This window comes from Carlito syrichta, unplaced genomic scaffold (assembly GCF_000164805.1).
Source record: "Carlito syrichta isolate Samal-C Ts95f unplaced genomic scaffold, Tarsius_syrichta-2.0.1 Scaffold307674, whole genome shotgun sequence".
Lineage (NCBI taxonomy): Eukaryota > Metazoa > Chordata > Mammalia > Primates > Tarsiidae > Carlito > Carlito syrichta.
In genome coordinates this window covers 99,929-125,916 of record NW_007251770.1, presented here as the reverse complement: position 1 = coordinate 125,916, position 25,988 = coordinate 99,929, and the positions used below count along the sequence as shown (strand labels likewise).

At 37.7% G+C, this 25,988-nt stretch overlaps 1 protein-coding gene across 2 annotated transcripts in view; it reads left to right on the top strand.

The window, feature by feature from the left end:
• The window catches only part of ANKRD26 (ankyrin repeat domain 26), a 92,248-nt gene that overhangs the window by 883 nt on the left and 65,377 nt on the right, over positions 1 to 25,988 (top strand). For both annotated transcript variants that reach the window (XM_008064538.2, XM_021715790.1), the window contains exons 2-7: positions 8,595 to 8,709; positions 8,870 to 9,043; positions 13,062 to 13,168; positions 18,751 to 18,818; positions 22,153 to 22,183; positions 25,213 to 25,285. In XM_008064538.2, coding sequence (XP_008062729.1) covers positions 8,595 to 8,709; positions 8,870 to 9,043; positions 13,062 to 13,168; positions 18,751 to 18,818; positions 22,153 to 22,183; positions 25,213 to 25,285 — 568 coding nt within the window. The remainder of the gene's footprint in view (positions 1 to 8,594; positions 8,710 to 8,869; positions 9,044 to 13,061; positions 13,169 to 18,750; positions 18,819 to 22,152; positions 22,184 to 25,212; positions 25,286 to 25,988) is intronic.

The following is a 25,988-nucleotide window of genomic DNA, read 5'->3' as shown; positions in this document are numbered from 1 at the left end:
TGCTGGGCTCCGGCGATCCTTCCGCCTCAGCCTTCCGAGTAGCCAGAATTACAGGCATGCGCCATCACGCCCGGCTGATTTTTTGATTTATTGTAGAGATGAGGTCTCGCTGCCCAGGCGGGTCTCGAACCCGCGGGCTCAGGCAATCCACTCACCTCAGCCTCCCAAAAGGCGCGGGATTACAGGTTGAGCCACCGAGCCCGGCTACATTTTATATTTTAATTAAAAAACTTTTTTTTCTTTTATTTCTTTTTCTTTCTTTGAGTTGGGAGTCTCACTCTGTCGCCCAGGCTGGAGTGCAGTGGCATGCTCATGGCCACTACAGCCTCGAAGTACTGGGCTCCGGAGATCCTCTCGCCTCAGCCTTCCAAGTAGGGAACTACAGGCGCGTGCTGCCACGCCCGGCTTATTTTTTTATTTATTATAGAGATGAGGTCTCACGAAGTTGCCCAGGCTGTTCTCAAACCACCAGGCTCAGACAATCCTCTTGACTCGGCCTCCCAAAGTACTGGGATTACAGGCTGAAACACTGTGCCTGGCCCTTTTTTTTTTAAAGTAGAGACAGGGTCTCACTTTGTTGCCCAGGCTGGTCTCGAACTCCTGGACGCAAGTGATCCTCCCATCTGGGCCTCCCAAAGTGCTGGGATTACAGGCATGAGCCACCACACCTGGCATATGTTATACTGTTTACATTATAGAAAGATGCATAATGAGAGAAATAATTCCTATAGTGTATCAACTTCTGGGTTAAACATTTTTCAGATAACCTCTAATATCCATTGTATATCAATATATACCTATATTTATATGTTCTTTTACTAAGGGACCTTAGAAAGAAACTTTGAAGTGAAAAGATGGTTCCATGTTCTTGAATAGAAAGACTCATTTTTCTCAACATAATGAACTCTTTCTATATTTACCAATTTTGCATAAACCAAATAAAAATATCAAAGTTTGAAAATGCTGTCTTTTACCATTGTAATGACATTAAGAAAATTTTTGTGTTGGAGTGAGCAAATGCGTGCCCTTCTAGATATCAAAATTTGGTATTAATTTCCACAGATTAATTGTTTACTAACAACTGAAAGACAGATAAACGAATAGAACAGAATAGAAAATCCAGAAATAACTTTGTCTTTGCAAAAAATAAAAAAAATTAGCTGGGCTTGGGGTACATGCCTGTAATCTCAGCTACTCAGGAGGGTGAGGCAGTAGGATCTTCTGAGCCCAGAAGGTTGAGGTTGAGGTTGAGGCTGCAGTGAGCCAAGATTATGCCACTGCACTCTATCCTGGGCGACAGAGTGAGACCCCGACTTTAAAAAAAAAAAAAAAAGAAAGAAAGAATTTAAAATTTAATAATAGTGACATTTCATATTAGTAGAAAAGATGAATTATTCATAAGTAAATGCCTGCTATCCGTTTAGAGCTAGATTTTTATATCACAAAATAAGCTCCAGATGGAATATAGATTTTTTTTTTTTGAATTTGAGTCTCACTTGTTCGCCCAGACTGGAGTGCAGTGGCTGCTCCTGGCCACCGCAGCCTCGCCTGCTGGTCTCCGGGGATCCTTCCCCCTCAGCCTTCCAAGTAGCCGGAATTACAGGCATGCGCTACCACGCCCGGCTGATTTTTTTTTTTTTTTATTTATCATGGAGATGAGGTCTCGCAGCCTCAGCGGGTCACCCGCGGGCTCAGGCAATCCACTCACCTCAGCCTCCCAAAGGCGCAGGATTACAGGCTGAGCCACTGAGCCCAGTTGGAATATAGATTTAAAAATTTAAATACACAGCCAGGTGCAGTGGCTCATGCCTGTAATCCCAAGCACTTTGGGAGGCAGAGGCGAGAGGATTGCCTGAGCCCAGGGGTTCGAGACCAGCCTGGGCAAACATGGCCAGACCTCATCTCTACAGTAAATCAGAAATTAGCCAGGAATGGTGGCACAACCCTGTGGTTCCAGCTTTTTGGAAGGCTGAGGCTGAAGGATTGCATGAGCCCAGCAGGTCCAGGCCGTGGTAGCTGTGAGTATGTCACTGCACTCCAGCCTGGGCAGCAGAGTGAGACCCCAGTTTTCAAAAAATTAAATATTCAAGATGAGAAAAGTACCAGAAGAAAACACAAATACCTATTTTTTTTTTTTAAGAGATAGGGTCTCACTCTGTTGCCCAAACTGGAGTGCAGTGGTGCAGTCATAGCTTACTGTAGTCTTCAACTCCTGGACTCAGGTATTCCTTCCTGCCTTAGCCTCTCCGGTAGCCAGGACTACAGGCATATGCCACCATGCCTGGATAATTTTTATTTTATTTGTTTAATTCTATGTTGCCCAGGCTGATCTCGAACTCCTGGCCTCAAACAATCATCCCACCTCCAGGCCATAAATGCTTGTTAGAACAGATACATTTTTTATGTTGACAAAGTCCTTTCAAGGAATGACCTCAGAAGCAAACATTCTGAAGGTTGATTTGCAAAATAAAATTAAAATTTGCTGTAAAAAGTTAACAAAATAAAGAAATACTTGCCAAATATTTGCAACATATACACCATCTTAAAAATGTCTTCATGGCCGGGCTTGGTGGCTCAGCTTGTAATCACAGCACTTTGGGAAGTTGAGGCGACTGGATTGCCTGAGCCTGCAGGTTCGAGACTAGCCTGGACAACTTGGTGAGACATCGTCTCTACAATAAAATAAAAAAAAAATTAGCCAGGCACGGTAGCATACACCTGTAGTTCCAGCTACTTGGAAGGCTGAGGTGGAATGTTTGCCAGAGCCCAGCAGGTTTACGCTGGGGGTGGCTGTGAGTGTGCGTGCCACTGCACTCCAGTCTGGGTGACAGACTCCAACTCAAACCCTCCCCAAAACAAAAAGTCTTCATTTTACAGATAATTCTTTCAAATCAACAACAAAAAAAGAACTCTAATTCAAAATTGGGCAAAGTACTTTTTTGCAGATCTAAAAGTGATCTTTGCACATAGGAAAAAATATTTAGTGTTCCTGGTAAGAAAAGGAATTTAACTTAAAAGAGGAATTAAATACTGTTTTTTTCTATCCACAAAGTTTGTGAGGATGAAGAGCTGTACTACTTATACTGCTGCTTAAAATTTAAGTTGTTGATGACTTTTCAAATAGACACTTTGGTGGTGAGTGCTACATTTAAGAAATGTGTATGTCCTTTACCCATCAATTCCATCAAACTAAAATATTCCTAGGAAATAATTAGAGATATATGTAATTTATTTTTCTCGGCACTGTTTAAAATAGCAATGTATTATAAGAACCCATAAAATGGATTTTATAAATACATTTCAGTGCATAGGATGGAATATGTGAAGGTGGCATAGAGAAGTATGTTGACATGCAAAGATGTATTTTTATACATCAAGTGAGAAAAAAATCAGCTTGATTATACATACACACAGATGGTGGTCTTGTATCTGCTAAAAATATGTATAAAATGCGATAAAATTAGTTATTTCCAGGCATTTGTATTATAGGTGAAATATTTTCCCTTTCTCTTATTTATGATTTCTGCAATGAGCATGTATAAAATTCTTGTAAAAATAATTTTTTGAAAGAGCAGGAATATGAATTTTGCACTGATAAAAATGTCTTACTTTCTATTTAAAAAATTTTTTTCCTGTCGATTACTATCTTCTGACAACTTTATTCTTTTCAGAAGTAAAGGGAGCTGGGCTCGGTGGCTCAGCCTGTAATCCCACGCCTTTGGGAGGCTGAGGTAAGTGGATTGCCTGAGCCAGCGGGTTTGAGACCTACCTGGGCAACTTGGCGAAACCTCATCTCTACAATAAATCAAAAATCAGCCGGGTAGTGGTAGTGCACGCCTGTAGTTCCAGCTACTTGGAAGGCTGAGGTGGAAAGATCGCCGGAGCCCAGCAGGTCGAGGCTGCAGTGGCTGGGAGCAGCCACTGCACTCCCGTCTGGGCAACAGAGTGAGACTCCAACTCAAAAAAAAAAAAAAAAAAAAAAAGAAGTAAAGGGAATCTTTTTATCTGTGCTTGTAGGTTTTATTATGTATACATTTTATTATATACTTATTTCTATTATCTATAGATTTATTATACATGCAAACAATTATAGATTAATCACTTTATTTTAGTTGTGTCCTTATGGGAATATAAAGTAGCAACTATAAATGATTTACTATTGTGAAAGTATTGCTTTGCTTTATAAGAATTTTCTTTAAAAATATTGAATTTGACTAAGTATGGTGGCTCACACCTGTAATTTTAGCAGGAGGATTACATGGGGCCAGGTGTTCAAGACCAACCTAGACAACATATTGTGACTCTGTCTCTACAAAAATTCAAAAAATAGGCTGGGTGTGGTGGCACCTGCCTGTAGTCCCAGCTATTAGGAAATCTAAGGTGGAAAGATCCCCTAAGCCCAAGAGGTCAAGGCTGTGGTCATGCCACTGCATTTCATCCTTGTTGACAGAGTGAGACCCTGACTCAAAAAAACAAAAACAAAATATTGAACTCCCCAACTGTATTTATCCATTCTTTCAATCCATTTATCAAACATAACCTGAAAACCTATATGTTGCAGACATATTCTACCATCTCTTTAGACCCTTCCACACTTAAAAACTTCATGTTTACCTGCCCAGCCTGAGCAAGTGAGAGATTTACGATAGGAGTATTATTACTTAATTTTAATTGAAGCTTTTCTTTCAAACAAGCATTTCTGAACATAGACAATTATAAGAGAAAGATTTTAACTGCCATTTGAAAAATTCTAACAGTTTTACATACTAATATTAATCGTGGGAAATATCTGATTGGCATACATTCTATAAATCTACATATTGAATAACACAAGCCAAGCTATTCACTTCAATCCTGAGTGTCCTTTGGCTTAAATTAGGTTTTTGAAAATCAAAATAAAAATTACTTTGTTTTAAAAATTGTTGTTTGCTGAGAATCAAATCACTAATTCAATCTCATTTACAATAACTGCCAAATAAATAAAATACCTAGAAATATATTTAAACAAGGTGGTAAAAAATCTCTATAAAAAGAACTTCAAAAACACTGTTGAAATAAATCATAGACGACACAAACAAAGGGAAAGACAGCCATGCTCATGGATTGGAAGAATCAACATTGTTAAAATGACCATATTACCCAAAGTAATCTATAGATTCAGTGCACCTGCTACTAATGTCATTTTCACAGAATTCTAAAAGAAAAAAATCCTAAAATTCATATGGAACCAAAAAAGTGCCTGAATAGTCAAAGCAATCCTAAGCAAAAAGAACAAGCTGGAGGCATCACATTGCCCAACTTCAAATTATATTACTAGGCTATTGTAACCTAAATGGCATGGTACTGGTATAAGCACGGACACATGGACCAATGGAACAGAATAGGAAATTCAGAAATAAACCCAAATGCCTACAACTAACTGATCTTTGACAAAACAAAAACATACACTGTGGAAAGGACACCCTATTCAACAAATGGTGCTGGGAAAATTGGATAGCTACACGCAGGATAAAGAAACCAGATCCTTGTCTCTCACCATATACAAAAAATTGACTCAAGATGAATTAAAGACTTAAATGTCAGACCTGGAACCGTAAAAATCCTAGAGGAAAACCTAAGAAAAACTCTTCTGGACTTTGTCCTAGGCAAATCATTTATGGTTAAGACCCCAAAAGCAAATGCAACAAAAGACACAAATATGTGAGAGTTAATTAAATTAAAAAACTTCTCCACAACAAAAGAAATACTCAATAGAGTAAATAGGTAACCTACAGAATGGGAGGAAATATTTGCCAACTATACATCAGGCAAAGGACTAATATCCAGAATCTACAAAGAACTCAAATTAGCAAGAAAAAACAAATTGCCCTATTAAAAAGTGAGCAAACGAGTGGGCCCAGTGGCTCATGTCTGTAATTCCAGCACTTAGGGTGGCCAAGGCAAGAGGACAGCTTGAGTCCAGTAGTTTGAGACCAGCCTAGTCAACATAGCAAGGCTTTGTCTCTACAAAAACATAAAAAAAATTAGCCAGGCATGATGGTGCATACCTGTAGTCCTTACTCAGGAGGCTAAGGTGGAAGGATCCCCTGAGCCCAGGAGATCAAGGCTGTGGTGAGCTGTGATTATGCCACTGCACTCCAGCCTAGACCTCAACTCAAAAAAATCCAGTCATCTCTCAAAAGAAGATATACAACTGATCAACAAGCATATGAAAAAATGCTCAACATCACTAATCATCAGGGAAATGTAAAAACTACATTGAGATACCACCTTGTGCCAGTCAGAATGGCCATTTAAAAAAAAAAACAATAGATGTGAATGTGGATGCAGTGAAAAGTGAAGGGTTATACACTGTTGGTGGGAATGTAAATTAGTACAACCACTATGCAAATCAGTGTGGAGATTTTTCAAAGAACTAAAATTAGATCTATTATTCAGTTCAGCAATCTCACTACTTGATGTCTACCCAAAGGAAAATAGGTCATTATACAAAGGTGATACCTACACTCACATGTTTATCATAGCACAAATCATAGTTGTATTCATACCATGGAATACTATTCAGCCATAAAAAAGTATGAAGTGATGTCTTTGTGCAGCAAGTTGGATGGAATTGGAAACCATTATCTTTATTTTTTAAGTTGGAGTCTCACTCTGTTGCCCAGGCTGGAGTGAGTGGCATACTCACGGCCACCAAAGCGTCAACCTACTGGACTCCAGGGATCCTTCCGCTTCAGCCTTCCAAGTAGCTGGAACTATAGGTGCGCAATACCATGCCCAGCTAATTTTATTTATTTATTTATTGTAGAGACGAGGTCTCGCCAAGTTCGGCTGATCTTGAATCCTCAGGCTCATGCAACCCACTTGCTCGGCCTCCCAAAGTGCTGGGATTACAGGCTGAGCCACCGAACCAGGCCAGAAACCATTATCTTAAGTGAAGTAATGCAGAATGGAAAACCAAATACTGAATGTTCTCACTTATCAATGAGATCTAAGCTATGGGTCTGCCAAAGCATATAGAATGGTATAATGGACATTGGAGACTCAGAAGGGGGAGGGTAGTAAGTGGGGGAAGAATGAAAAATCACTTATTGGATACTGTGTGCACTAGTGGATGTGGTGGGTACACTTGATGCACATACTTCTTCACTACTATACAATGCTTCCAAGTAACCAAAAACCATTTTGTACCCCTAAAGCTGTTTAGATAAAAATTTTAAAAAATTGTTATTTCAGTTACTTTTTTAGTACTAAGATTTATTTAACTGCCAGTCATATGACCAGAGCACTCATGGGTCTGTTTTATAGACCATATTTTTTTTTTTGAGTTGGGTTCTCACTCTTGTCGCTCAGGCTGGCATACAGTGGCACAATCACAACTCATTGGAGCCTCAACCTCTTGGGCTCAGGTGATCCTTCTGCTTCAGCCTCCTGGTTAGCTGGGACTACAGGCATGTGCCACTACACCCTACTAATTTTTTTATTTTTCTGTAGACGAGGTCTTGCTATTTTGCCTAGGCTTGTCTCAAACTCCTGGGCTAGAGTGATCCTCCTGCCTTAACCTCCCGAAGTGCTAGAATTACATGCATGAGCCACCTGGCCCTATGGACCATATTTCATTTAATGTAAGACACCATGGATGTGTGATGCTTCAATATTTTATTTATCAGATAATTCTTAAAATGCTGCCAATTATAGTTGTAATAAAACATGAATTACAAGTGTCATTACAGTATTGAAGATGTTAAAATGTGAGAATATAAGCATCTTAAAATCATCGAAATACAGTGTTATCTCTAATTTTTAAAAGTACTGCAAAGTAGGTAGGATTATATCATTTTATTTAATTATAATGGCTTTGTTAAGAAGTAATAATATTTATAATAGCTAACAATTATTGAGCTGTTATTTGTGCTAGGAACTGTTATAAATACTTTACATAGATTTTTATTTAAGTATCACAGTGGTGTCCTGTGGCACAACTACTATTTTCATTTTCTTTTTATTGATGAGGAAACTGAGGCACAGAAAGGCTAAGTGTTAGTGAGAAACAGAGCTTAAGATAGGATTCAGTCCCAAGTTGAATTTAATTCAAAGGCCAAGCTTTTTCTATTCAAATAGGCTGCTCTTTCATTAATGAGTGAATAAGAGCAAATAAATATTGTATTTTTTTTTTCAGAAAGGAAATAGCTGTTCTGAAGGCAGAGGAATAGTATATTAGTTAATTTTTTTTTTTTTTTTTGAGACTGAGTCTCACTCTGTTGCCCAGACTGGAGTGCAGTGGTACGCTTACAGCCACTGCTGCCTTGACTTGCTGGGCTCAGGCGATCCTTCCGCCTCAGCCTTCCAAGTAGCTGGAACCAACGGCATGTGCCATCACACTCAGCTAATTTTTTGATTTATTGTAGAGATGAAGTCTCACCCAGTTGCCCAGGCTGATCTGGAACCCCTAGACCCAGGCAATCCTCTTGCCTCCGCCTCCCAAAGTGCTGGGATTACAGGCTTGAGCCTATTTAATGTTATAGTTATATGAATCATTGTATGGTTTAAGACAGTATACTACAATTTCCTAAAACGTCCTCTCACTTTCATAGGACTGCTCTACATTTGGCCTGTGCTAATGGCCATCCAGAAGTGGTCACTCTCCTGGTGGACAGGAAATGCCAGCTTGATGTCTGTGACAGTGAAAATAGGACAGCTCTGATAAAGGTATGTAGTAGCCGACTATTAGCGTGAGGTGGATTTGATTCAAAAACATAGAATAAAGATGAATTTATCTCATTTAACTATATCTAGCTGGCAAAACTTGTGGAATGTTTATTTTGAGTTTCTAGAATTTATGATCTATTTCTTGGTTGAATACTGACAGGCTGTACAATGCCAGGAAGAGGAATGTGCAACTATTCTGCTAGAACATGGTGCTGATCCAAACCTTATGGATGTCCATGGCAACACTGCTCTCCACTATGCTGTCTATAATGAGGATTTATCAATAGCAGCAAAATTGCTTTCATACGATGCTAATATTGAAGTGAAAAACAAGGTATGGAGCAATGAACTTTTTTTTTCAAAATATTTGAAGTGAATTTGTTTTAACATTGACATACAAGTGGGACCCAAAAAACCCTGAAATTTATTTATAAAAAATTGTGTATTTATTCCTGTATGTTTAAACTTCAGTCACCTTCAAAGTACTCTCTGCTTGATGCAATACACATATCAAGATGCTTTTTTCACTGCTCAAAGCAGTTTTTGAACTTGTCAATTTTGATGCCTTTCAGTGCCTCTGCCATTTTTTCTTTCACCTCTTCCACACTGGCGAAACATTTCCCTTTGAGGACTTTTTTCATCCGAGAAACAAAAAAAGTCACTCAGGGCAAGGTCAGGTGAATAGGGAAAGGGACATGGAGGTCATGCCACTTTTGTTCAAAAACTGCTGAACACTAAGCATGGTGTGGGCAGGTATGTCATCATGGTGGAAGAACCAGCTACCTGTTTGCCATAACTGTTTGCCATGACTCTGCAAGTTGTAATGCGACCTTATCAATAATTCCAGATAAAAACTTTGGTTGGCGGTTTGATTCAAAGGAACAAAATCTGAGTGTACTACACGGGGCCTGCCCTTCAAAAGATAACATTGGTTTTTTGGGGTCCCCTCTCATGTGTAAGCGTCGATTTTTCATATTTGGAAGCTCAAGGATTCCCTGAGTAAAAATATTTTGAAATAACTTATCTGTGATTTTACTGTAAATATTGATAATCTCAAAGAAGCGTTAGAAGCCACAGCTTTTTCTTTCTTTTATTGAGTCCACCCTGGGCAGTATAGCAAGATCCTGTCTCTAACAACAACAACAACAACTACAATTTCCTTGAGATCCTGATACACTCTTAATTAAAAGCCACTGAATAAATAAGTGTAACATATGAATTTCCATATCTCTGAAACTTAAACCATAAATTGAGTCAACATATGAAATTTAGGAGACAAATGCAGGTGCTACTTCCTTTAAATCTCTCCTTTTCAATAATGTTAGCCTGACTTTTATCCGTTTTTCTCTATTTCAGTGGTTGGAAAGTTAAAAGGATTATTATTGGCAATATCTATTAGTTTACAGAGTAACATAATTTTTCCTTTCAACCATTAATCATTCACTGTCACTCAGAGGATCTTTAGAAATTTGTTTAACTTTCAATAGGTAGAAGCTGACCCTTTCAGGATGTCATGTCTCTTTTTTATCATTCAGATGATTAGGTTAACAAATGTTTATTACAAGCAAGGTTTTCTAAATTAGAATAGGAGCAAATCTTGAGCCTTTTTAAATTTTTAATCTATTTTTATTTTTTGAGTTGGAATCTCACTCTGTCATCCTGACTGGAGTGCAGTGGCACACTCATGGCCACCACAGTGTTGACTCGCTGGGCTCCAGCAATCCTTCCACCTCAGCCTTCCGAGTAGCTGGAACTACAGGTGCAGGCTACCACACCCAGCTAATTTTTTTTTATTTTATCATAGAAACGAGGTCTCACCAAGGTGCCTGGGCTGGTCTTGAACCCTTGGGCTCAGGCAATCCACTTGTCTCGGCTTCCCAAAGTACTGGTATTATAGGCTGAGCCACTGAAGCCAGCCAGGTTTTTATTTTTTTTTAGTTGAAGTTGTATTATGGACTATCTCATATATCTGTTTAGTTCATACAGCTTTGGCATAATCAGGATGGCAGTTTGTATACAGTGAAAACCATGAAGTTAGTAAGAATAAAGGTGGAAATTTAAAAAAATACTTTCGTTTCAGTAGTCCTATGAACTAATTATCCATTTGGTTAGCAATCTGAGGAAATTAAGTGCAAATAGATAATGAATACGTGTTAAAAAAATTCTTGAAGTGGAAATTATAAATCATAATAGCAATTTTTATTACATGTTTGGTCCTGATTTTTTGATAAAGCATGTGATACTAAAATGGGAAGGATTTTACATGCAAATACTTGCTTTAGACACCACCATTTGGAAACACATCTATAGCAAACATAAAAATAAAGGCTGTAGTCTAAATGTAACCCATGGGTATATTTAGTTTTCACCATAAATTGAGTCAACATATGAAATTTAGGAGACGAATACAGAAATCTGGACTTCAGGTGTCCCTTGAGCCTGTGTTTCTGTGGCTTGTTTGCTGTGCAGAGACGAGGCATGTGTTCTCCATATCCCCACTGTTCCCATGCAGGGTACTTGTCAGGTCACCTACTTTGCCTATGTAAGTATTTCATTTTGCAACTTTTGTGTTATAGCAAAGATTTCAAGGTTTCAAGACAATTTGTTTGTTTATAATATAGTTTATGTTAATCTTTAAGCAATGGGGTTCAATTTTAGAATTTAGCAGTTGGGTTTTTTTAAAAAACAACTCTTTATATATATAGTAAATAATCAGCCCCCTATTAGAATCCCTGTAAGCCTCTTTAGGCTAATCCTGTTATAGTTGGATAGGTTATTCATGTTGCAGACAATATTGTATCTTTCTTCTCAGCATTATCCCTTAAGAATGTGAGTGATGTAATGGTTTTCTTTATTCTAAAAATAATCCATGTAGATTAGTATTAGAATTTTTATTGATAAACTGTTGCATTTTTATTTCTGATTTATATTTTGCCTAATATAAAAAATAATTTAAGTAGCAATTAAAATGGAATTTGGACTAAAAATGGATTTTAAAAAGTAGATTTGCATTAGGGTCCTAGGAGTATCATCACAATTGAGAATAAAATTTCAGACTGGGTTTACTAACAGCTGAGATAAAAATGCATCATTTTTTAATAAGAGAAATCCCATGGACCATTAGTAATAAGTAGTCGAAATTCATTTGAAGCCTATCTCTTTACATTCGGAACCAGGTCATTAGTGACCTATTTGGAGCAGAAGTGCCTGACATTGGCGCCTGGCATCCTGATACCATTGATAGAAGAGGATCTAGCGAGTTTGTATTACCTTTTGGTCATATGATCTTATATGGAGGAAACCACCACTTTATTGAAAAGCTCTCAAAACTGTATCCCTGAAACCGATTCCTTAAATGTTTATGTTTGCCACAAAAAAGTATTGTCACATAGGGATTAGGCAAAGTTTGAATACTGAACATATATTGCAGTTTTCTAGTATGCCTTAAACATAGATGATTGTGGAATCTTTCTGTTGGGGTGCAGTTCTTCTGACAGAGTTTATATTCTTTTGTTGTTTTTTTTTTTTTGAGTCAGGGTCTCCATCTTAAATCACCTCATCAGCAAAAATCTAGATGTAATCAAAAGGAGTTCATGAATTATAAATAACTCAGGAAATTCCAAGGTTTTTTTTTTTTTTCCCCCGAGTCTTACTCCGTCCCCAGCTAGAGTGAAGTGGCACGATCATAGCTCACCGCAGCCTTGACCTTTTGAGCCCAGGCAGTTCTTCTGCCTCAGCCTCCCAAGTAGCTGGGACTACAGGTGTGTGACAGCATGGATGGCTAATATTTTAATTTTTTTTTTCTCACACTCCTTGGCTCACACAGTCCTCCTGCTTCAGCCTCCCAAAGTGCTGGGATTACAGGCATGAATCACCAAGCCTTGCCTGATAAAATAGATATTCTTTGTAATATGGTTTAAGAAACACTGCTGTAGAGATAATGTAGATCATTAATTTAATAAGAAATACTTAAATGTCTTAAGACTTGGGAATATAGAATTAAAAATATGCCCTACACTTAAGAAGCTCTTGTATTAGATGGGAGGCAATAAAATAATTATAGTATACCATGATAAATGCTGTGATAGAAGCAAAGATTTTTGGAACCACTAAATGTTTATACAGTAGTGAATTTTGGAGATGACCAGAGTGAATGTGGTGAGGCAGAGGAGGGTGTTTCAGAATGAAGGAGCAATACATGGAAAAGCATAGAGGAGTGATAAGGAAGGGACTGTATTTTATTTACTTTCCATATTACAAGTTTAAGTTCATAGGATCTTAGATAAGATTTTCAGTTTCCCCGGGAAATATGTAATTCTGTGAATTATAAATTGTTTTTTACTGTTTTACAGGATGACCTCACACCACTTTTACTTGCTGTAAATGGAAAAAACCAGCAAATTGTGGAATATTTAATAAAGAAAAAAGCAAATATGAAAGCAGTTGATAAGTTGGAAAGGTACAGTAGTTAGTTCTTTTTTTTTTAAACCTGAGTTTGTTCTAGGATAGGAGCAGTCACTCAAGTCAAAAATAGTACATAAGGCTGGCTGGCTCATGCTTATAATCCCAGCACTTTGGAAGGCTGAGGTGGGAGGATTGCTTGAGTCCGGGAGTTTGAGACCAACCTGGACAACATAGTGAGACCTCATCTCTGCAGAAAACCAAAAAGTTAGCCTGGCGTGGTAGTGCATACCTCTAGTCCAGCTACTCAGGAGGCTGAGGGGAAGGATTACTTAAGCCCAGGAGTTTGAGACTGGGGTGAACTGGAATCATGCCAGTACACTCCAGGCAGGAGAACAGAGTAAGACCCTGACTTAAATAAATCAGTAAGAAGAGTAACTTATAATTTTGGGGATATGGTGAAAAATATCAACACAAATCATTAGTTGGGCAGAAAAGCAATTACTTGGATTAGGCAACATAAAGAATAATAATATAGTGGATTTATCGTCTCTTTTTTTTTTTTTTTTGAGTCAGAATTTCCCTCTGTTTCCCAGGCTGGAATATAGTGGCAAGATCACGACTCACTGCAGCCTCAACCTTCTGGATTCAGACAATCTTCCTGCCTCAACCTCCTGAATAGCTGGGACTATAGGTGCATGCCACCACACCCAGCTAATTTTTCATTTCATAGAGACAAAGGCTCACTCACTATGTTGTCCAGGCTGGTCTCGAACCCCTGGGCTCAAGCAGTCGTCTTACCTTGGCCTCCCACAGTGCTGGGATTACAAGTGTATGTCACCTTGCCTGGCCTCATCATCTCCTGTAATAATGATTGAGATTTGTTATTTGTAATCTGTTTTTTTGGTCATATGATTTTATATTAGCTAAAGGGATTTCATACTAGTTTTATTAGTTTTGTAAAGTGTGGACTTTAACATTTAGTTTTCTTTATGACTCAATATTGAATTTAATACTTTCATAGTATATTTCTAGCCTCTCCTTATTTTCCTTTAAAAATCATATTTTAAACATAAATAGGAGTTGAAAATCATTTTGTCTTTTGGATGACACTTTGCTTTAAGTTCCTTTCTTTAAAGAATATTGATATTAAGTTACTCCCCAAGTGACTATTAATTGCTATTACCAGAAACTGTGAATTCATCATTTTTTCCTTTTTCATTTCTAGTATATTTTGATGTGTTTATTTTTAATTGGTAAGGGCAGAGGGAGGAAACTGGATAAACTTTTTTTTAAGAGAGGAGCTTAAACTGGATAAACTTTTCCTTTACTGAAGACACATCATAGGTGGGTGATAAAGAGGAAAGAGATAGACTTTAGATTCTCACAAGACTGGGTTTATTCCTGTCTTTCCTACTTGCTAGGTGTGTGACTTTGGGGACATTACTTATCACTGAATATGCTTTCTGATATGAAAAGGAGGATAATAATATATCCTTCAATGGTGGTTGTGTGTAAGATTAAACATATAGCATTTAATTTAGTGCCTAGCACATGCCTATCAGCATTATTAATTGAAACTACTATGTTTACTATTTTTTTTTTTTTTTTGAGTTGGAGTCTCACTCTGTCACCCAGACTGGAGTGCAGTGGCCACTCCCAGCCAACGCAGCCTTGACCTGCTGGACTCTGGCGATCCTTCCGCCTCAGCCTTCCAAGTAGCTGGAAATACAAGCGTGCGCTACCACGCCCGGCTAATTCTTTGATTTATTGAAGTGATGAGGTCTCGCCAAGTTGCCCAGGCGGGTCTCGAACCCGCGGGCTCAGGCAATCCACTCACCTCAGCCTCCCAAAGGCGCGGGATTACAGGCTGAGCCATCGAGCCCGGCTATGATTACTATCGTTACCATGATTACTAATATTGTTTTAAGTCTGCTCATCTGACCCCTAACTAACTTTGAATCACAAAATATTGTATCAGTCTAGGGAAGAAATGGAAAATTCTTCATTTATGGCCTCAGCATAGTTTCTTGCCCATCGAAGGACTTTAAATTAGCAACCTCTACTATGCAATATCCAAGTGTGACAAGAGGCTTCCTTTTAGCTTTGGTGTGATTTACAAAGAGGAGCTCTTGAGCATCCAAGATGCTTATGTCTGTTAGTACATGTAAATGGTTAATTCTACACAGACAGGCAAGATGTTAACTTGGTAAAATATATCAAATTAGCTATTTGAATAATTTTATTAAAGTTCCTAAGGGTGAAGTTGTCTCTCTGTTATTTTAGAACAGTCCTTGTGCTTCCTGTACATTATGAATCATTGAGTATAGTCTGGCTATACGTGAAGTTCAGCAACGTACTTCTGTCTTTTCTTAAGATATCTATGGATGGACTGCAGAAGATTATGCTGTTGCTAGTGGTTTTAACATTAAAAGGCTAGTTAATACTAGTTGGGGTTTAAAGTAATTTAACTATTGCATCTTATGCATCAGGGGAGATTTCATAGCTTGATTCAGGTAGTTTAGGAATAGCATTAAGTTAGTCCACTTCATCAGGTAGAAAGCAAGTAAAAGGCTAGACTAGTTATAAGTAGCAAAGGGTATAGAATTCTTTGTCTGAGGACTTTTAAGACCCTTGGGCTTAGGGTTTCCAACATTATCCATTTCATTCCAAGTATAATCCCTATACGTGGGATAAAGACAGTGTCACAGCTTTGATTTTTTTTTTCTTTTTGAGTCAGAGTCTCACTTTGTTGCCCAGGCTGGAGTGCAGTGGCACACTTGTGGCCACTACAGCCTTGACCTTCTGGGCTTAGGTGATCATTCTACCCTAGTCTTCCAAGTAGCTGGAACCACAGGTGCGTGCCACCACACCCAGCTAATTTTTTGATTTATTGTAGAGACGAGGTTTCGCCAAGTTGCCCAGGCTGATCTTGAACCTCTGGGTTCAGGCAGTCCTCTCTCCTCTGCCTCCCGAAGTGCTGGGTTTACAGGCTTGAGCCACTACGCCTGGCCCTGATTTTTCTTTCCTTTTTTTTGAATCAGAGTCTCACTCTGTTGCCTGGGCTGGAGTGCAGTAGTATGCTCATGGCCACCGCAGCCTCAATCTGCTGGGTTCACGTGATCCTTCTGTTTCAACCTTCCAAGTAGCTGGAACTACAGATGCGTGCCACTACGCCTGGCTAATTTTTTGATTTATTTTAGAGACAAGATCTCATTAAGTTGCCCAGGCTGGTCTCAAACCCCTAGTCTCAGGCAATCCTCTCACTTCCACTTCCCAAAGTGTTGGGATTACAGGTGTGAGCCACTATCCCTGGCTGCCCTGGTTTTTCTAATTAGTTATTTGGGTCCTGAAATGTCCAGTATAGTAGAAAATCTTGTATTTTTACCTGGGGGGCTATCTTCTATACCCTCCTCCTTGATTTTTTTAAGAACCCAAGTCCAAGGAAGACAGTCCTTTTTTACAAGTCAGAAGGAGGGAGAAAACAAAGACATTATAATCGTTCAGTTCTGTTGATTCTGCTGCTGCATTGTTGCAATTGAAACTGGTTCTGTAGTCTGGTAATCATTGACCTTTGCTACCAGGATGCCCTTACTGATTCTTCATGGTGTTACATACTTCAACTTCAAATTACACATTTTTTTTCACACTTATGTTCTCAAAGTACCAGTACCCTTACAGCTGGTCCTCCTGTCTTTAGCCAAACAAATAGGGAGCAAATTCACCCTTTCCCCAAACTCCACACCTTATATAGAACCCACATCTTAGCCTAAACTTAGCCTTTACCTTCATGGTAAGTTATCCTTTGTAGTCTTAGCTTGTCTTTTCTCTAGCATATATTAGTTGGGATTGTTCTAAACTGTCAGAGAGGTTCAAATAATTTTGCAGGAAAAGATCAGAGTTTACTTTTTTCTGTGATACCAGATCTGTAGCCCGAGGTCCCTTTATATTCTGTGTAGCACCTTTTCTTAGGTAGTGGAAGGTCCCATATCGTCCTTCCTCAGAGTAGTGGGCACCAACTTGCAGGCGGCCCTTCAAGTGATCAAATTGTCCATAACAATGAAAATATCCCAACCTACTTGCATCTCCATCTCAAGTTTTAAAAATATTTTCAAGTTCTACCTCACAAGGTAGCCATTGGACAGAATTCTCTGAATCTAAAGTAGGTTAGTTGAATTTAACAGTGCTAAATCTCATCCATGACTCTTCAGTATCCACATATAAATACAGACTTTGTGCTCTCTTTGGCAGCACATATACTAAAATTGAAACAATACAGGAAGATTAGCATGGTCCTTGTGCAAGGATGACATGCAAATTATGAAGCATTCTATGTTTTACAATTCCCAAAAGGTCATTTGACTAGTTACTGACTAGCTCCAAGGAAACTGAGTCAAAGCAGACTAACTGATACCCAATATTGAAATTGTGATTTTCACTACAAAAATATTTGTTAAGTGATCTATGTGATGAGAATGGAGCTGAGTGACTTGTGAGATATTGTGTGCAAATATGTTGATAGTTGTTATCTTGAAAATGAGAAATGTTAGCTTGAATCTCTTTCATAGAATCTAAATAAAATAAATGTAGAGCTTTGTCTTCCATGTCAGTTGGAAATGAACATGAAGATTAAGCATTATTCTAACAAAGATCTACTGGTTCAGAGTTTGAGTAGGTAGAGATGGATTCATTAGTAGTTCAAGGCAGATCTTAACATCCGTTAGTTTTCTGCCTTTGGTGTGATTGATTAGCTCAATACAATAGTGGACAATTATGTTATCAGATTTAATGAGATAATGTATGTATACATAAGCTTTGTTACAGATCATGAAATAGCTGAGAGGCCCTGAATTATAAGCCACGAGGAATACAACAACTAATAACCAGATTAGATTTAGTAATATTTTCTGACAACTGCAACATTTGAATTTTAGAACCTGTGGAAAAACACACCTTGAGTTTTATTTGGGATTCCAAAATAGTTTCATTAATCAAGTTATTCTATTGTTTCGCTGTTTCTCTGAGCATTTAAAAAATGTTATATTTCTAAGTTATTAGAACAACTGTTAAATGTAGTGAAATAAAGGAGGAAAATCCTTATTTTTGAGGACGAGAAATTGAGCCTAAGAGAAGCAACTTGTCCAAGAACAAATAGCTGTTGGTTTCAGAGCTAGATCCTTCTACCACAGCTTCCCAGGTAGCTGGAACTATAGGCACTTGCCACCACACCCAGCTCATTTTTGACTTATTGTAGGGATGAGGTCTCAGTAAGTTGCCCAGGCTGGTCTTGAATCCCTGGGCTCAGGCAGTCCTCTCGCCTCTGCCTCCCAAAGTGCTGGGATTGCAGGTGTGAGCCACCACACTCGGCTAGTTCAGGACATTCTTTATTATGTCAAGCTAACTTTAGTTACTTTGCTGAGCTATACTACCCTCAATTCATGACTACTTTCCTTACTTTTTTTCTTCTTTAATTGGAAGCTGAAAGAGTTTGTAGAGCTTACACATTTGAAATGTATAGGATAATTAAGATTCTAATATTAGCTCTGACATTGCCTGAAATAGTCTCAGAATTTAAGATGTTTGGTAATTGTTTTTCATATCAATATTAAAATAATAATTTTGTTACTTTTTTATATATAGCAAACGCCAACTGATTTCTGAATATAAAGAAGAGATGCCTAAAAATCCTTCTCAAAATAGTAATTCAGGTGAGACTTCTAATAATGAATTATTCTTTATGTTCCTACCATGGATAAAAAAGTAAGAATAAGGCAGTCTTGATCACAAAAGAGCAGTTAAAATAACCAGTGTGTAAAGTGCATGTTGGCTGGTTGCAGTGGCTCAAACCTGCAGTCCCAGCATTTTGAGAGGCCAAAGTGGGAGGGTTTCTTGAGGCCAGGAGTTCAAGATCCTCCCGGGCAACATAGCAAGATGCTACCTCTGCAAAAAAATTAAAAATTATGTGGGTGTGGTGGAACATGCTTGTAGTCCCAGCTACTCAGGAAGCTGAGCGGGAGGTTTGCATGAACCCAGGATGTCAAGGCTACAATGTATCATGATTTGCAACTACAGTTCATCCTGGGAGACAGTGGGACCCTGTCTCAAAAATAAAACAATTAATAAATTAATTAAGTGGATGTATATTTTTTCTTAATTCTTTCTTTGTAGTCAAGAATTCAGAATTATTTAAGAAGTTAGGTAATTTATAATGTCCAACAGTATTGTCTGAAAAAAAGATTAACTATATTTCCTAAAATCTTATGTGAAATTTTTGTGTAAATAAGAAAGATTTTTAAGTTAGTGTGTTGTATGTTTCCTTTATAGTCACAGGATAATGAATTGGACTTGTTATAAAATTATATCTTCTAATTTTTATAATAAATGGTTTGCGTTTAGTAAATGAATATTAATTCCCATTGACCCTTAAACAACATGAGAATTAGGAGCACTGATCCCCTTGCAGTGCAAAATGTGCATATAACTTTTTACCCCCAAAACCAAATAGCCTACTGTTGAATGGAAACCTTGACATAAATGAAATAATTTTTAATGAAAGAAATTTTTAAACAAACCAAAAATTTTTTTTTTTTTGAGTTGGAGTCGCACTCTGTCGCCCAGACTAGAGTGCAGTGGCCGCTCCTGGCCACCGCAGCCTCCACCTTCTGGGCTCCAGCAATCCTTCCGCCTCAGCCTTCCAAGTAGCTGGAACTACAGGCGTGCGCTACCACGCCCGGCTAATTTTTTAATTTATTGTAGAGATGAGGTCTCGCCTGCCCAGGCGGGTCTCGAACCCGTGGGCTCAGGCAATTCACTCACCTCAGCCTCCCAAAGGCGGGGGATTACAGGCTGAGCCACCGAGCCTGGCTCAAAAAATTTTTATTCATTTTTTTACTTGTCTACTTAATAAATCACTACCAGGTGTTTTGGATACTAAGCATTTTCTAATGTTGCAGATTACACACATTTAAAAAATACAGTCAGGGGCTGTTATAGCATTGTTATTTTAATTATTTACTACTTTATTCAGTACCTTCTGTGTACCAGATGCCCTTTGGGAACTTATTATTATCATTTATTATATGTTTATTATGTTTAATATGTACCAGACACTTTAAGTTCATGATGGGGAATGAAAGCTTTAAAAAAGTGGGTAGGACTTGAGGTAAGTTTTCAGAGTGAGTATAAGTTTGCCAGGTAAGGAGGCAGAAGGATGATCTGTTATCCTTAGAAATAACATGAAATCTTAAGAAATAATGTTAAGATCATCCTTAACGTTTCTTCTTGGCAGAAGAAACATCTAACAATACTGCATTTTTGACAGAAGAAATGGCAACTGTAAAAGCTGAGACACTTGAGTGAGTTTTGCAGAGTTTAGAAGCAGTTCAATTTTGCTAGTTCAGAAAGTGTGATAAGGGAATGACTAGCATGAGGTGAATACTTAGCTACAGCAAGCTTAGGGAAGACTTTTTAATAGTATGGAAATGAGTAGGTCTTATCCTATAGGCCATGGGAAAATTCTCAGGTAGAATATTTTTGGCTGCAAATACTAGATAACCTAGCAGTGGCTAAGACTGTAGAAAGCAGTGTTGATGTTTGTGATTCAGTGATATCATCAGATTCCACTTGTCTCTCCTTCAGCTGGGCTGTTGGCAGTGTTTTGTTCATGTCTCTTTTCATAGTTGGCTAATTAGTAGCTGCTCCAAACATCATGTTCTCACAAGACAATATCTATTGGCTAGAAGGGCTGGTTTTCTTCATGTTTCTTTTAAATAGGGAGAAAACTCAAAAGCTTGCAATGGACTTCCTGTAATATATTGGCTGGGTTATACTACATGCTCATCCCTAAAACCAGTCACTGGGGAAGCAATTGTAATTACTGTGATTAGCTTAGAATAATCATTTCTCTTTTTGGAGCTGTGAGGGATATTAGATGATAACTGTCCAAATAGAATTGTGTTTTTCCAGTAAGAAAGCATATAGAAAGGCTGTTGGGTAGGGAGCCAGCAATGCTTGTTTCAGGGATTTCTTGGAGAATTTTGAGCAGCAGAGTCATAAGATTAGATCTGAGTATTAGAGCATCTGGTTATGGTATAAAGCAGAGTTTGGCAAGCTTTTTCGGTAAAGGGACAGATAGTAAACATTTTAGGCTATGTGGTCTTTGTTATATCAACTTAACCCTGCTATTGTAATATCGAAGCGGTCATAGATGGTAGGTAAGTAAATAAGTATGACTGCTTCAGTAAAACTTTATTTAGAAAACTATATGGCAGGCTGAATCTTGCCTGTGGCCTGTATCTTGCCGACCCCTCATATAGAGGATAGATGGAGGATATCCACTAAAAGAGACTAGGAGAAAAAGGAAGCTTTTGCAGTAGTGAAAGGCATAGTTTCTTGTCACCAATCCTTGGGAGTAGTAGCAATCTATTATGAGGCTTTCATGATGAAATAAAGTTAGGAAGTTACAGTTTATTCATTTTAAAATGTTGGTCTTTTTTCTTGGCATTATGTCTTTTTCATTTGTTTTGCATAGAAATTTCTATCATTTAAGAAACAACATTAATGGTTTTTTTCTGGTGAAAGAGACCAGATAAAAGTCCATGTTTAACTAGGTAATGCAAACATAAACATACATATAAAATAAGTATGTTTATATTCCAGAGGTAGTAGAAATATAAAGCAGAGGCAGAAAACAGGTACAGTTAATATGATTTAGTGATTTTTGAATGTAAGAAGTTAGGGGACAGAGGGAAATCTCAGTTGATTCATAGGTTTCTAGGTTGTGCATTAGCATTTAAACTGGACGTTAAGAAGGGATAGGAAACTGTCAGTTGAACAGAGAAGAGCAGCAATTCAGCAGGGAAGACTAATTTTTTCTTATACATGTTGAATTTAATGGAATATTCATGTAGGATATTAATTTGAGTACAGTATCCAAGTGTGGTCCCAGAGGAATACTTTGTAATAAATAAACAGTGTTATGCTTTTAATATTCTTTATTTTTCTATTGTTGATTAAAATGTATTTTACTTTTTTCTTTAATAGTGGATGAAAGTTCTGAAGACTCCTTAAGCAGGTAGGATTTTGCAGATTAAAAAAAAATTTATACTTTAGCTTAAGGAATACAAAGAAAAGAAACCAGTATCTGTTGCATGTTCTTGGCTAGACCCCATATTATGTGCTCAACATTTATCATCTCATTATAGTCATCACCGCAGCTTTGCAAAGTATCTGTGCTATTTATAACTTACTTTTTAATAATAGGGAACTGTGCTTCAGAGAGATTGATTATTTGGCTGATGATCCTATAGTTAGCAAGTAGCTGACCCATGATTTGACTGTTAGCCTGCCTGGCGTCCAGATCCTTGCCCCTCAGTGTATATTGGTAGAGATTTGTGCATCCCTGGGATCAAGGTGCAGATCCAAATCAGATCAATTCAGAAAGTCAAATCTAGTTATGTTTTAACTCTCATTTAGAGTTTTCCTTAGAAGTCAGGTTAGTCCCAAGAGTTGGTCCTAATATATTTGAAAATTGCAGTAGTAACCAGTACCTTGTTTTTACCATCAAAGGTTTTAGGAGAGATGTCACTTAGCTGTGACCCCAAGACCATAGGTTTTACTAAGCAAGACCAGACAAGTCCTAGAGAGGAATTATATTACTGTAAGTTAAAGATATTTATGTAGAGGCCATGTTATTTATAGTTAGCATTATTTAGAGGCTATTTCTAATTGATTTCTCTGTTTACTAACTTCCCAGTTTGGCTTTTCTTTATGCTAGTTTCAGTGAAGCTTTTTCTTTTTTTTTTTTAAAGAGTTTTTTTTTCATCTTTCAAGACTTTTCTATAATCTTTAATTTTTTTTTACTTCTCTGCTTTTCTTGGTGTTTCTTTTGTTCTATTATATTTCTCCATTTCTGCCAGGTATTTCTCATTTTTCTAAAGACAGAATCAAAAGCACATAGAATTTCAGGATTTTAAGGAATTTTAGAGACTAATAAAAATACCTAACATCCTGGTCAAGTGGTTATTCATATGGAAAACCTGATAGTCAAAGATATTAAAGTATCTTATTTGGGTATACTAGGTAGCAGAAATGAGATTTGAACTCAGATTCCTTAATTCAGAGCCCAGTATTCTTCCCCTTTTTTAAAAAAAAATTACACCGTGAGTGTTTTAATAGTAGAAAAGGAGAGTGGGTCTAGCAAGCCTAATGGAAGAGATAAGAATGGAATTAGTAGGAGAAGACCAAGTTTGAAGAGAAACACTGGGTTGGATAGGAAGAAGCGTTTTAGAAGAGATCAGAATATTGAGGTTAATGCCAAATTTGATAAAGATAAATTGTAGGAATGAAGGACGTACAGGATGATGGGAGTTATCTAGAAAAGCATATTAAAATACAGGATTCAAGGCAGTCCTGAGCAGGTTGCTACTTTTTTGTCAGTTTAATTGTTGGAACTGACAAACTTCAGCATTGGCAAACTTTAATATTCTATTGAAAAATGTTAAAATAGGCTAGACATGGTAGCTCCTAGCCAATCTCAGCACATTGGGAGGCCAAGGCAGGGGGATCACTTGAGGTCAGGAATTCCATACTGACCTGGGCAACGTAGTGAGACTTCATCTGTACAAAAATTTATAAGTGAGCCGATGTGGTGGTCTGTGCCTGTAGTTCCAGCTACTTGGGAGGTTGAGGTGGGAGGATTGCTTGAGCCCAGGAGTTTGAGGTTGCAGTGAGTTATGATTGCACCACTGCGCTCCAGCCTGTGCAACAGAGTGAGGGTCAGTTACTTGTTAACTATGTGATCACAGGCCAATTAACCAATCTATCCGAACCACCTTCTCTTTAAAAAAAAAAGTTAAACTAACTTGAGTCACTAGGAAGAGTCTCTACAACCGATAGGAATGTGATGTTATCTACTTTAACCCCAAATTAGAGAGGAGTGGCTTTTGTATACTAGAGGGCTGGAGGTAGCTGCACTCCATAGATCTGTGGCCCAGGTCAGGTATCCCTTTACCCTCTACCTCTTTTCCCAATTTGCTGATGTCCTTCTATCAGAAGTGAAGGGATACCTGACCTGGGCCACACTATCCCATAGGGTAGGGCAAGGGTAGCATTGGCTAGCAAATCAGGCATGGAGCTTCAGATGGGTAGTTGGTAACTTGCCTAAGTGGGGGTGGGGTGGGGGGTGGGAGGTGTTTGGCGAATGATGAGACTCCATTTAGCTTTTTTTCTGGAAGGAAAATAGAGAGCCTCTTCTCTTGGTCATTTGAGCCCATCCTTCCTGGAATCTGTGCTTTCATAGGCTGAAGATTTGATGGTTGGAGCCTGCTGTTGAGTGCTTTTGAAGGGGTATCTGGAAGTAGGAACCTATAGTAAGGCAGATATTTAGGTAGTAAGTAAGGATATAGAGTTACAACTACCAGGACTCTGTTTTTCCAGCAATCACTCTCCTTGGGTAAAGGTTTTTCTACTAAGGTTTTTCTAATGTTTTGATCTCTGGGAAGAGTATTTCCGATGACAGTATATACATTTGTTCTTTGACTTTTGTACATTTACCTTTCAAACATTTCAAATGTTTCAGAGGACTCTTCTCTTTTAGGGTAAAGAGAAGCAATGGGACTGTAAGTGGTTTCCATGCTGAAGAACCAAGACTGCCGTTTTCAAGTGACACAGATTAGTTTTTGAGCCAGAGATAAATAATGGAGAAGGGGTGGTATATCTTTCCACCATGTTTTAGGTTATCCAGTTTGTTTCAGTTAGGTAACCAAAGTTATGTCAGCCATTAATTGGATTTTCAGTTAAACCTTCAGGACAGACAATTTGTGAAGACAGTTTATACTCAGCTTCTGCCAATATATTAGCAGTCACTATTATAGAACTAAGGGTGAGTCTTCATGACTATTTCATAAGTTGAGAGGCAGCAATAGGTAACTAAACTTTTTTCTAAACAGAGGCCAAATTTTAATTATCCAGAAACATTTAATATACAGATAGCTGTCCTTCACCAGATTTTTGTTTTTGTGTTTTGGAGGAGGCACCTGAATAAGAAATGGTAGATTTTTTTTTTAATGAACTTATTCATTTTTGTGTATTTTTGCTCTAAAGACTTTCTGGCAAACCTGGAATTGATGATTCATGGCCTACCTCAGATGATGAAGACTTTGATTTTGATACTAAGGTAAAGTGCTCTCTTGTGAAATTAATTTTCTCACTCTGAATCTAGTTTTGTATAGTGTTTACTCTTAATATTTAGCAGTGGTCTACATACTGTAGTTTTTTGTTGTAATGGAAAGCTGGTTAGAGGAAACAATTTTATAGAAATATGACTAATTGAATTTTTATTTTTATTTCTTTTTGAAAGTGAGAAAGCAGGGTTTATTGAGAGGACAGAAAAGCTCCTGCAATGGAAGGGTACCTCAGGGGATTGCCCACTAATTGAATTAAAAAAATTTTTTTTTTTACTTTGGTAAACAGCAAAGGATTGGTAAAAGCTTCGAGGGGATGGGGGCTAAAAAGAATGGGCTGGAAAATAAATAGTGATAGGAAAAGCTTACCCACAATAGAGGAAATTAGAAATTTGGTGAAGGTTTATATGGGTAAGTAGTCTTACTGTGTGTTTTATATAATATTAACATGACTTTTATAATAATTAAACTTAACTAAATCTTTAATGGACCTCATTATGAATTATAGTAATCATGGAATCTCCTTGGTGCCTTTCAGTTTTAAAACTGCACAACACATAGTATACAGTTTCTTTTTTTTTCTTTCTTGGACACTTACTGTATTCATATTATATAGTTTTTAAGAGAGAGCTTTCCCTCTCCTTCTATCTTTGGCTCTATAGTTAGATTAAAAGAACATTAGAAATTGTAGAAATT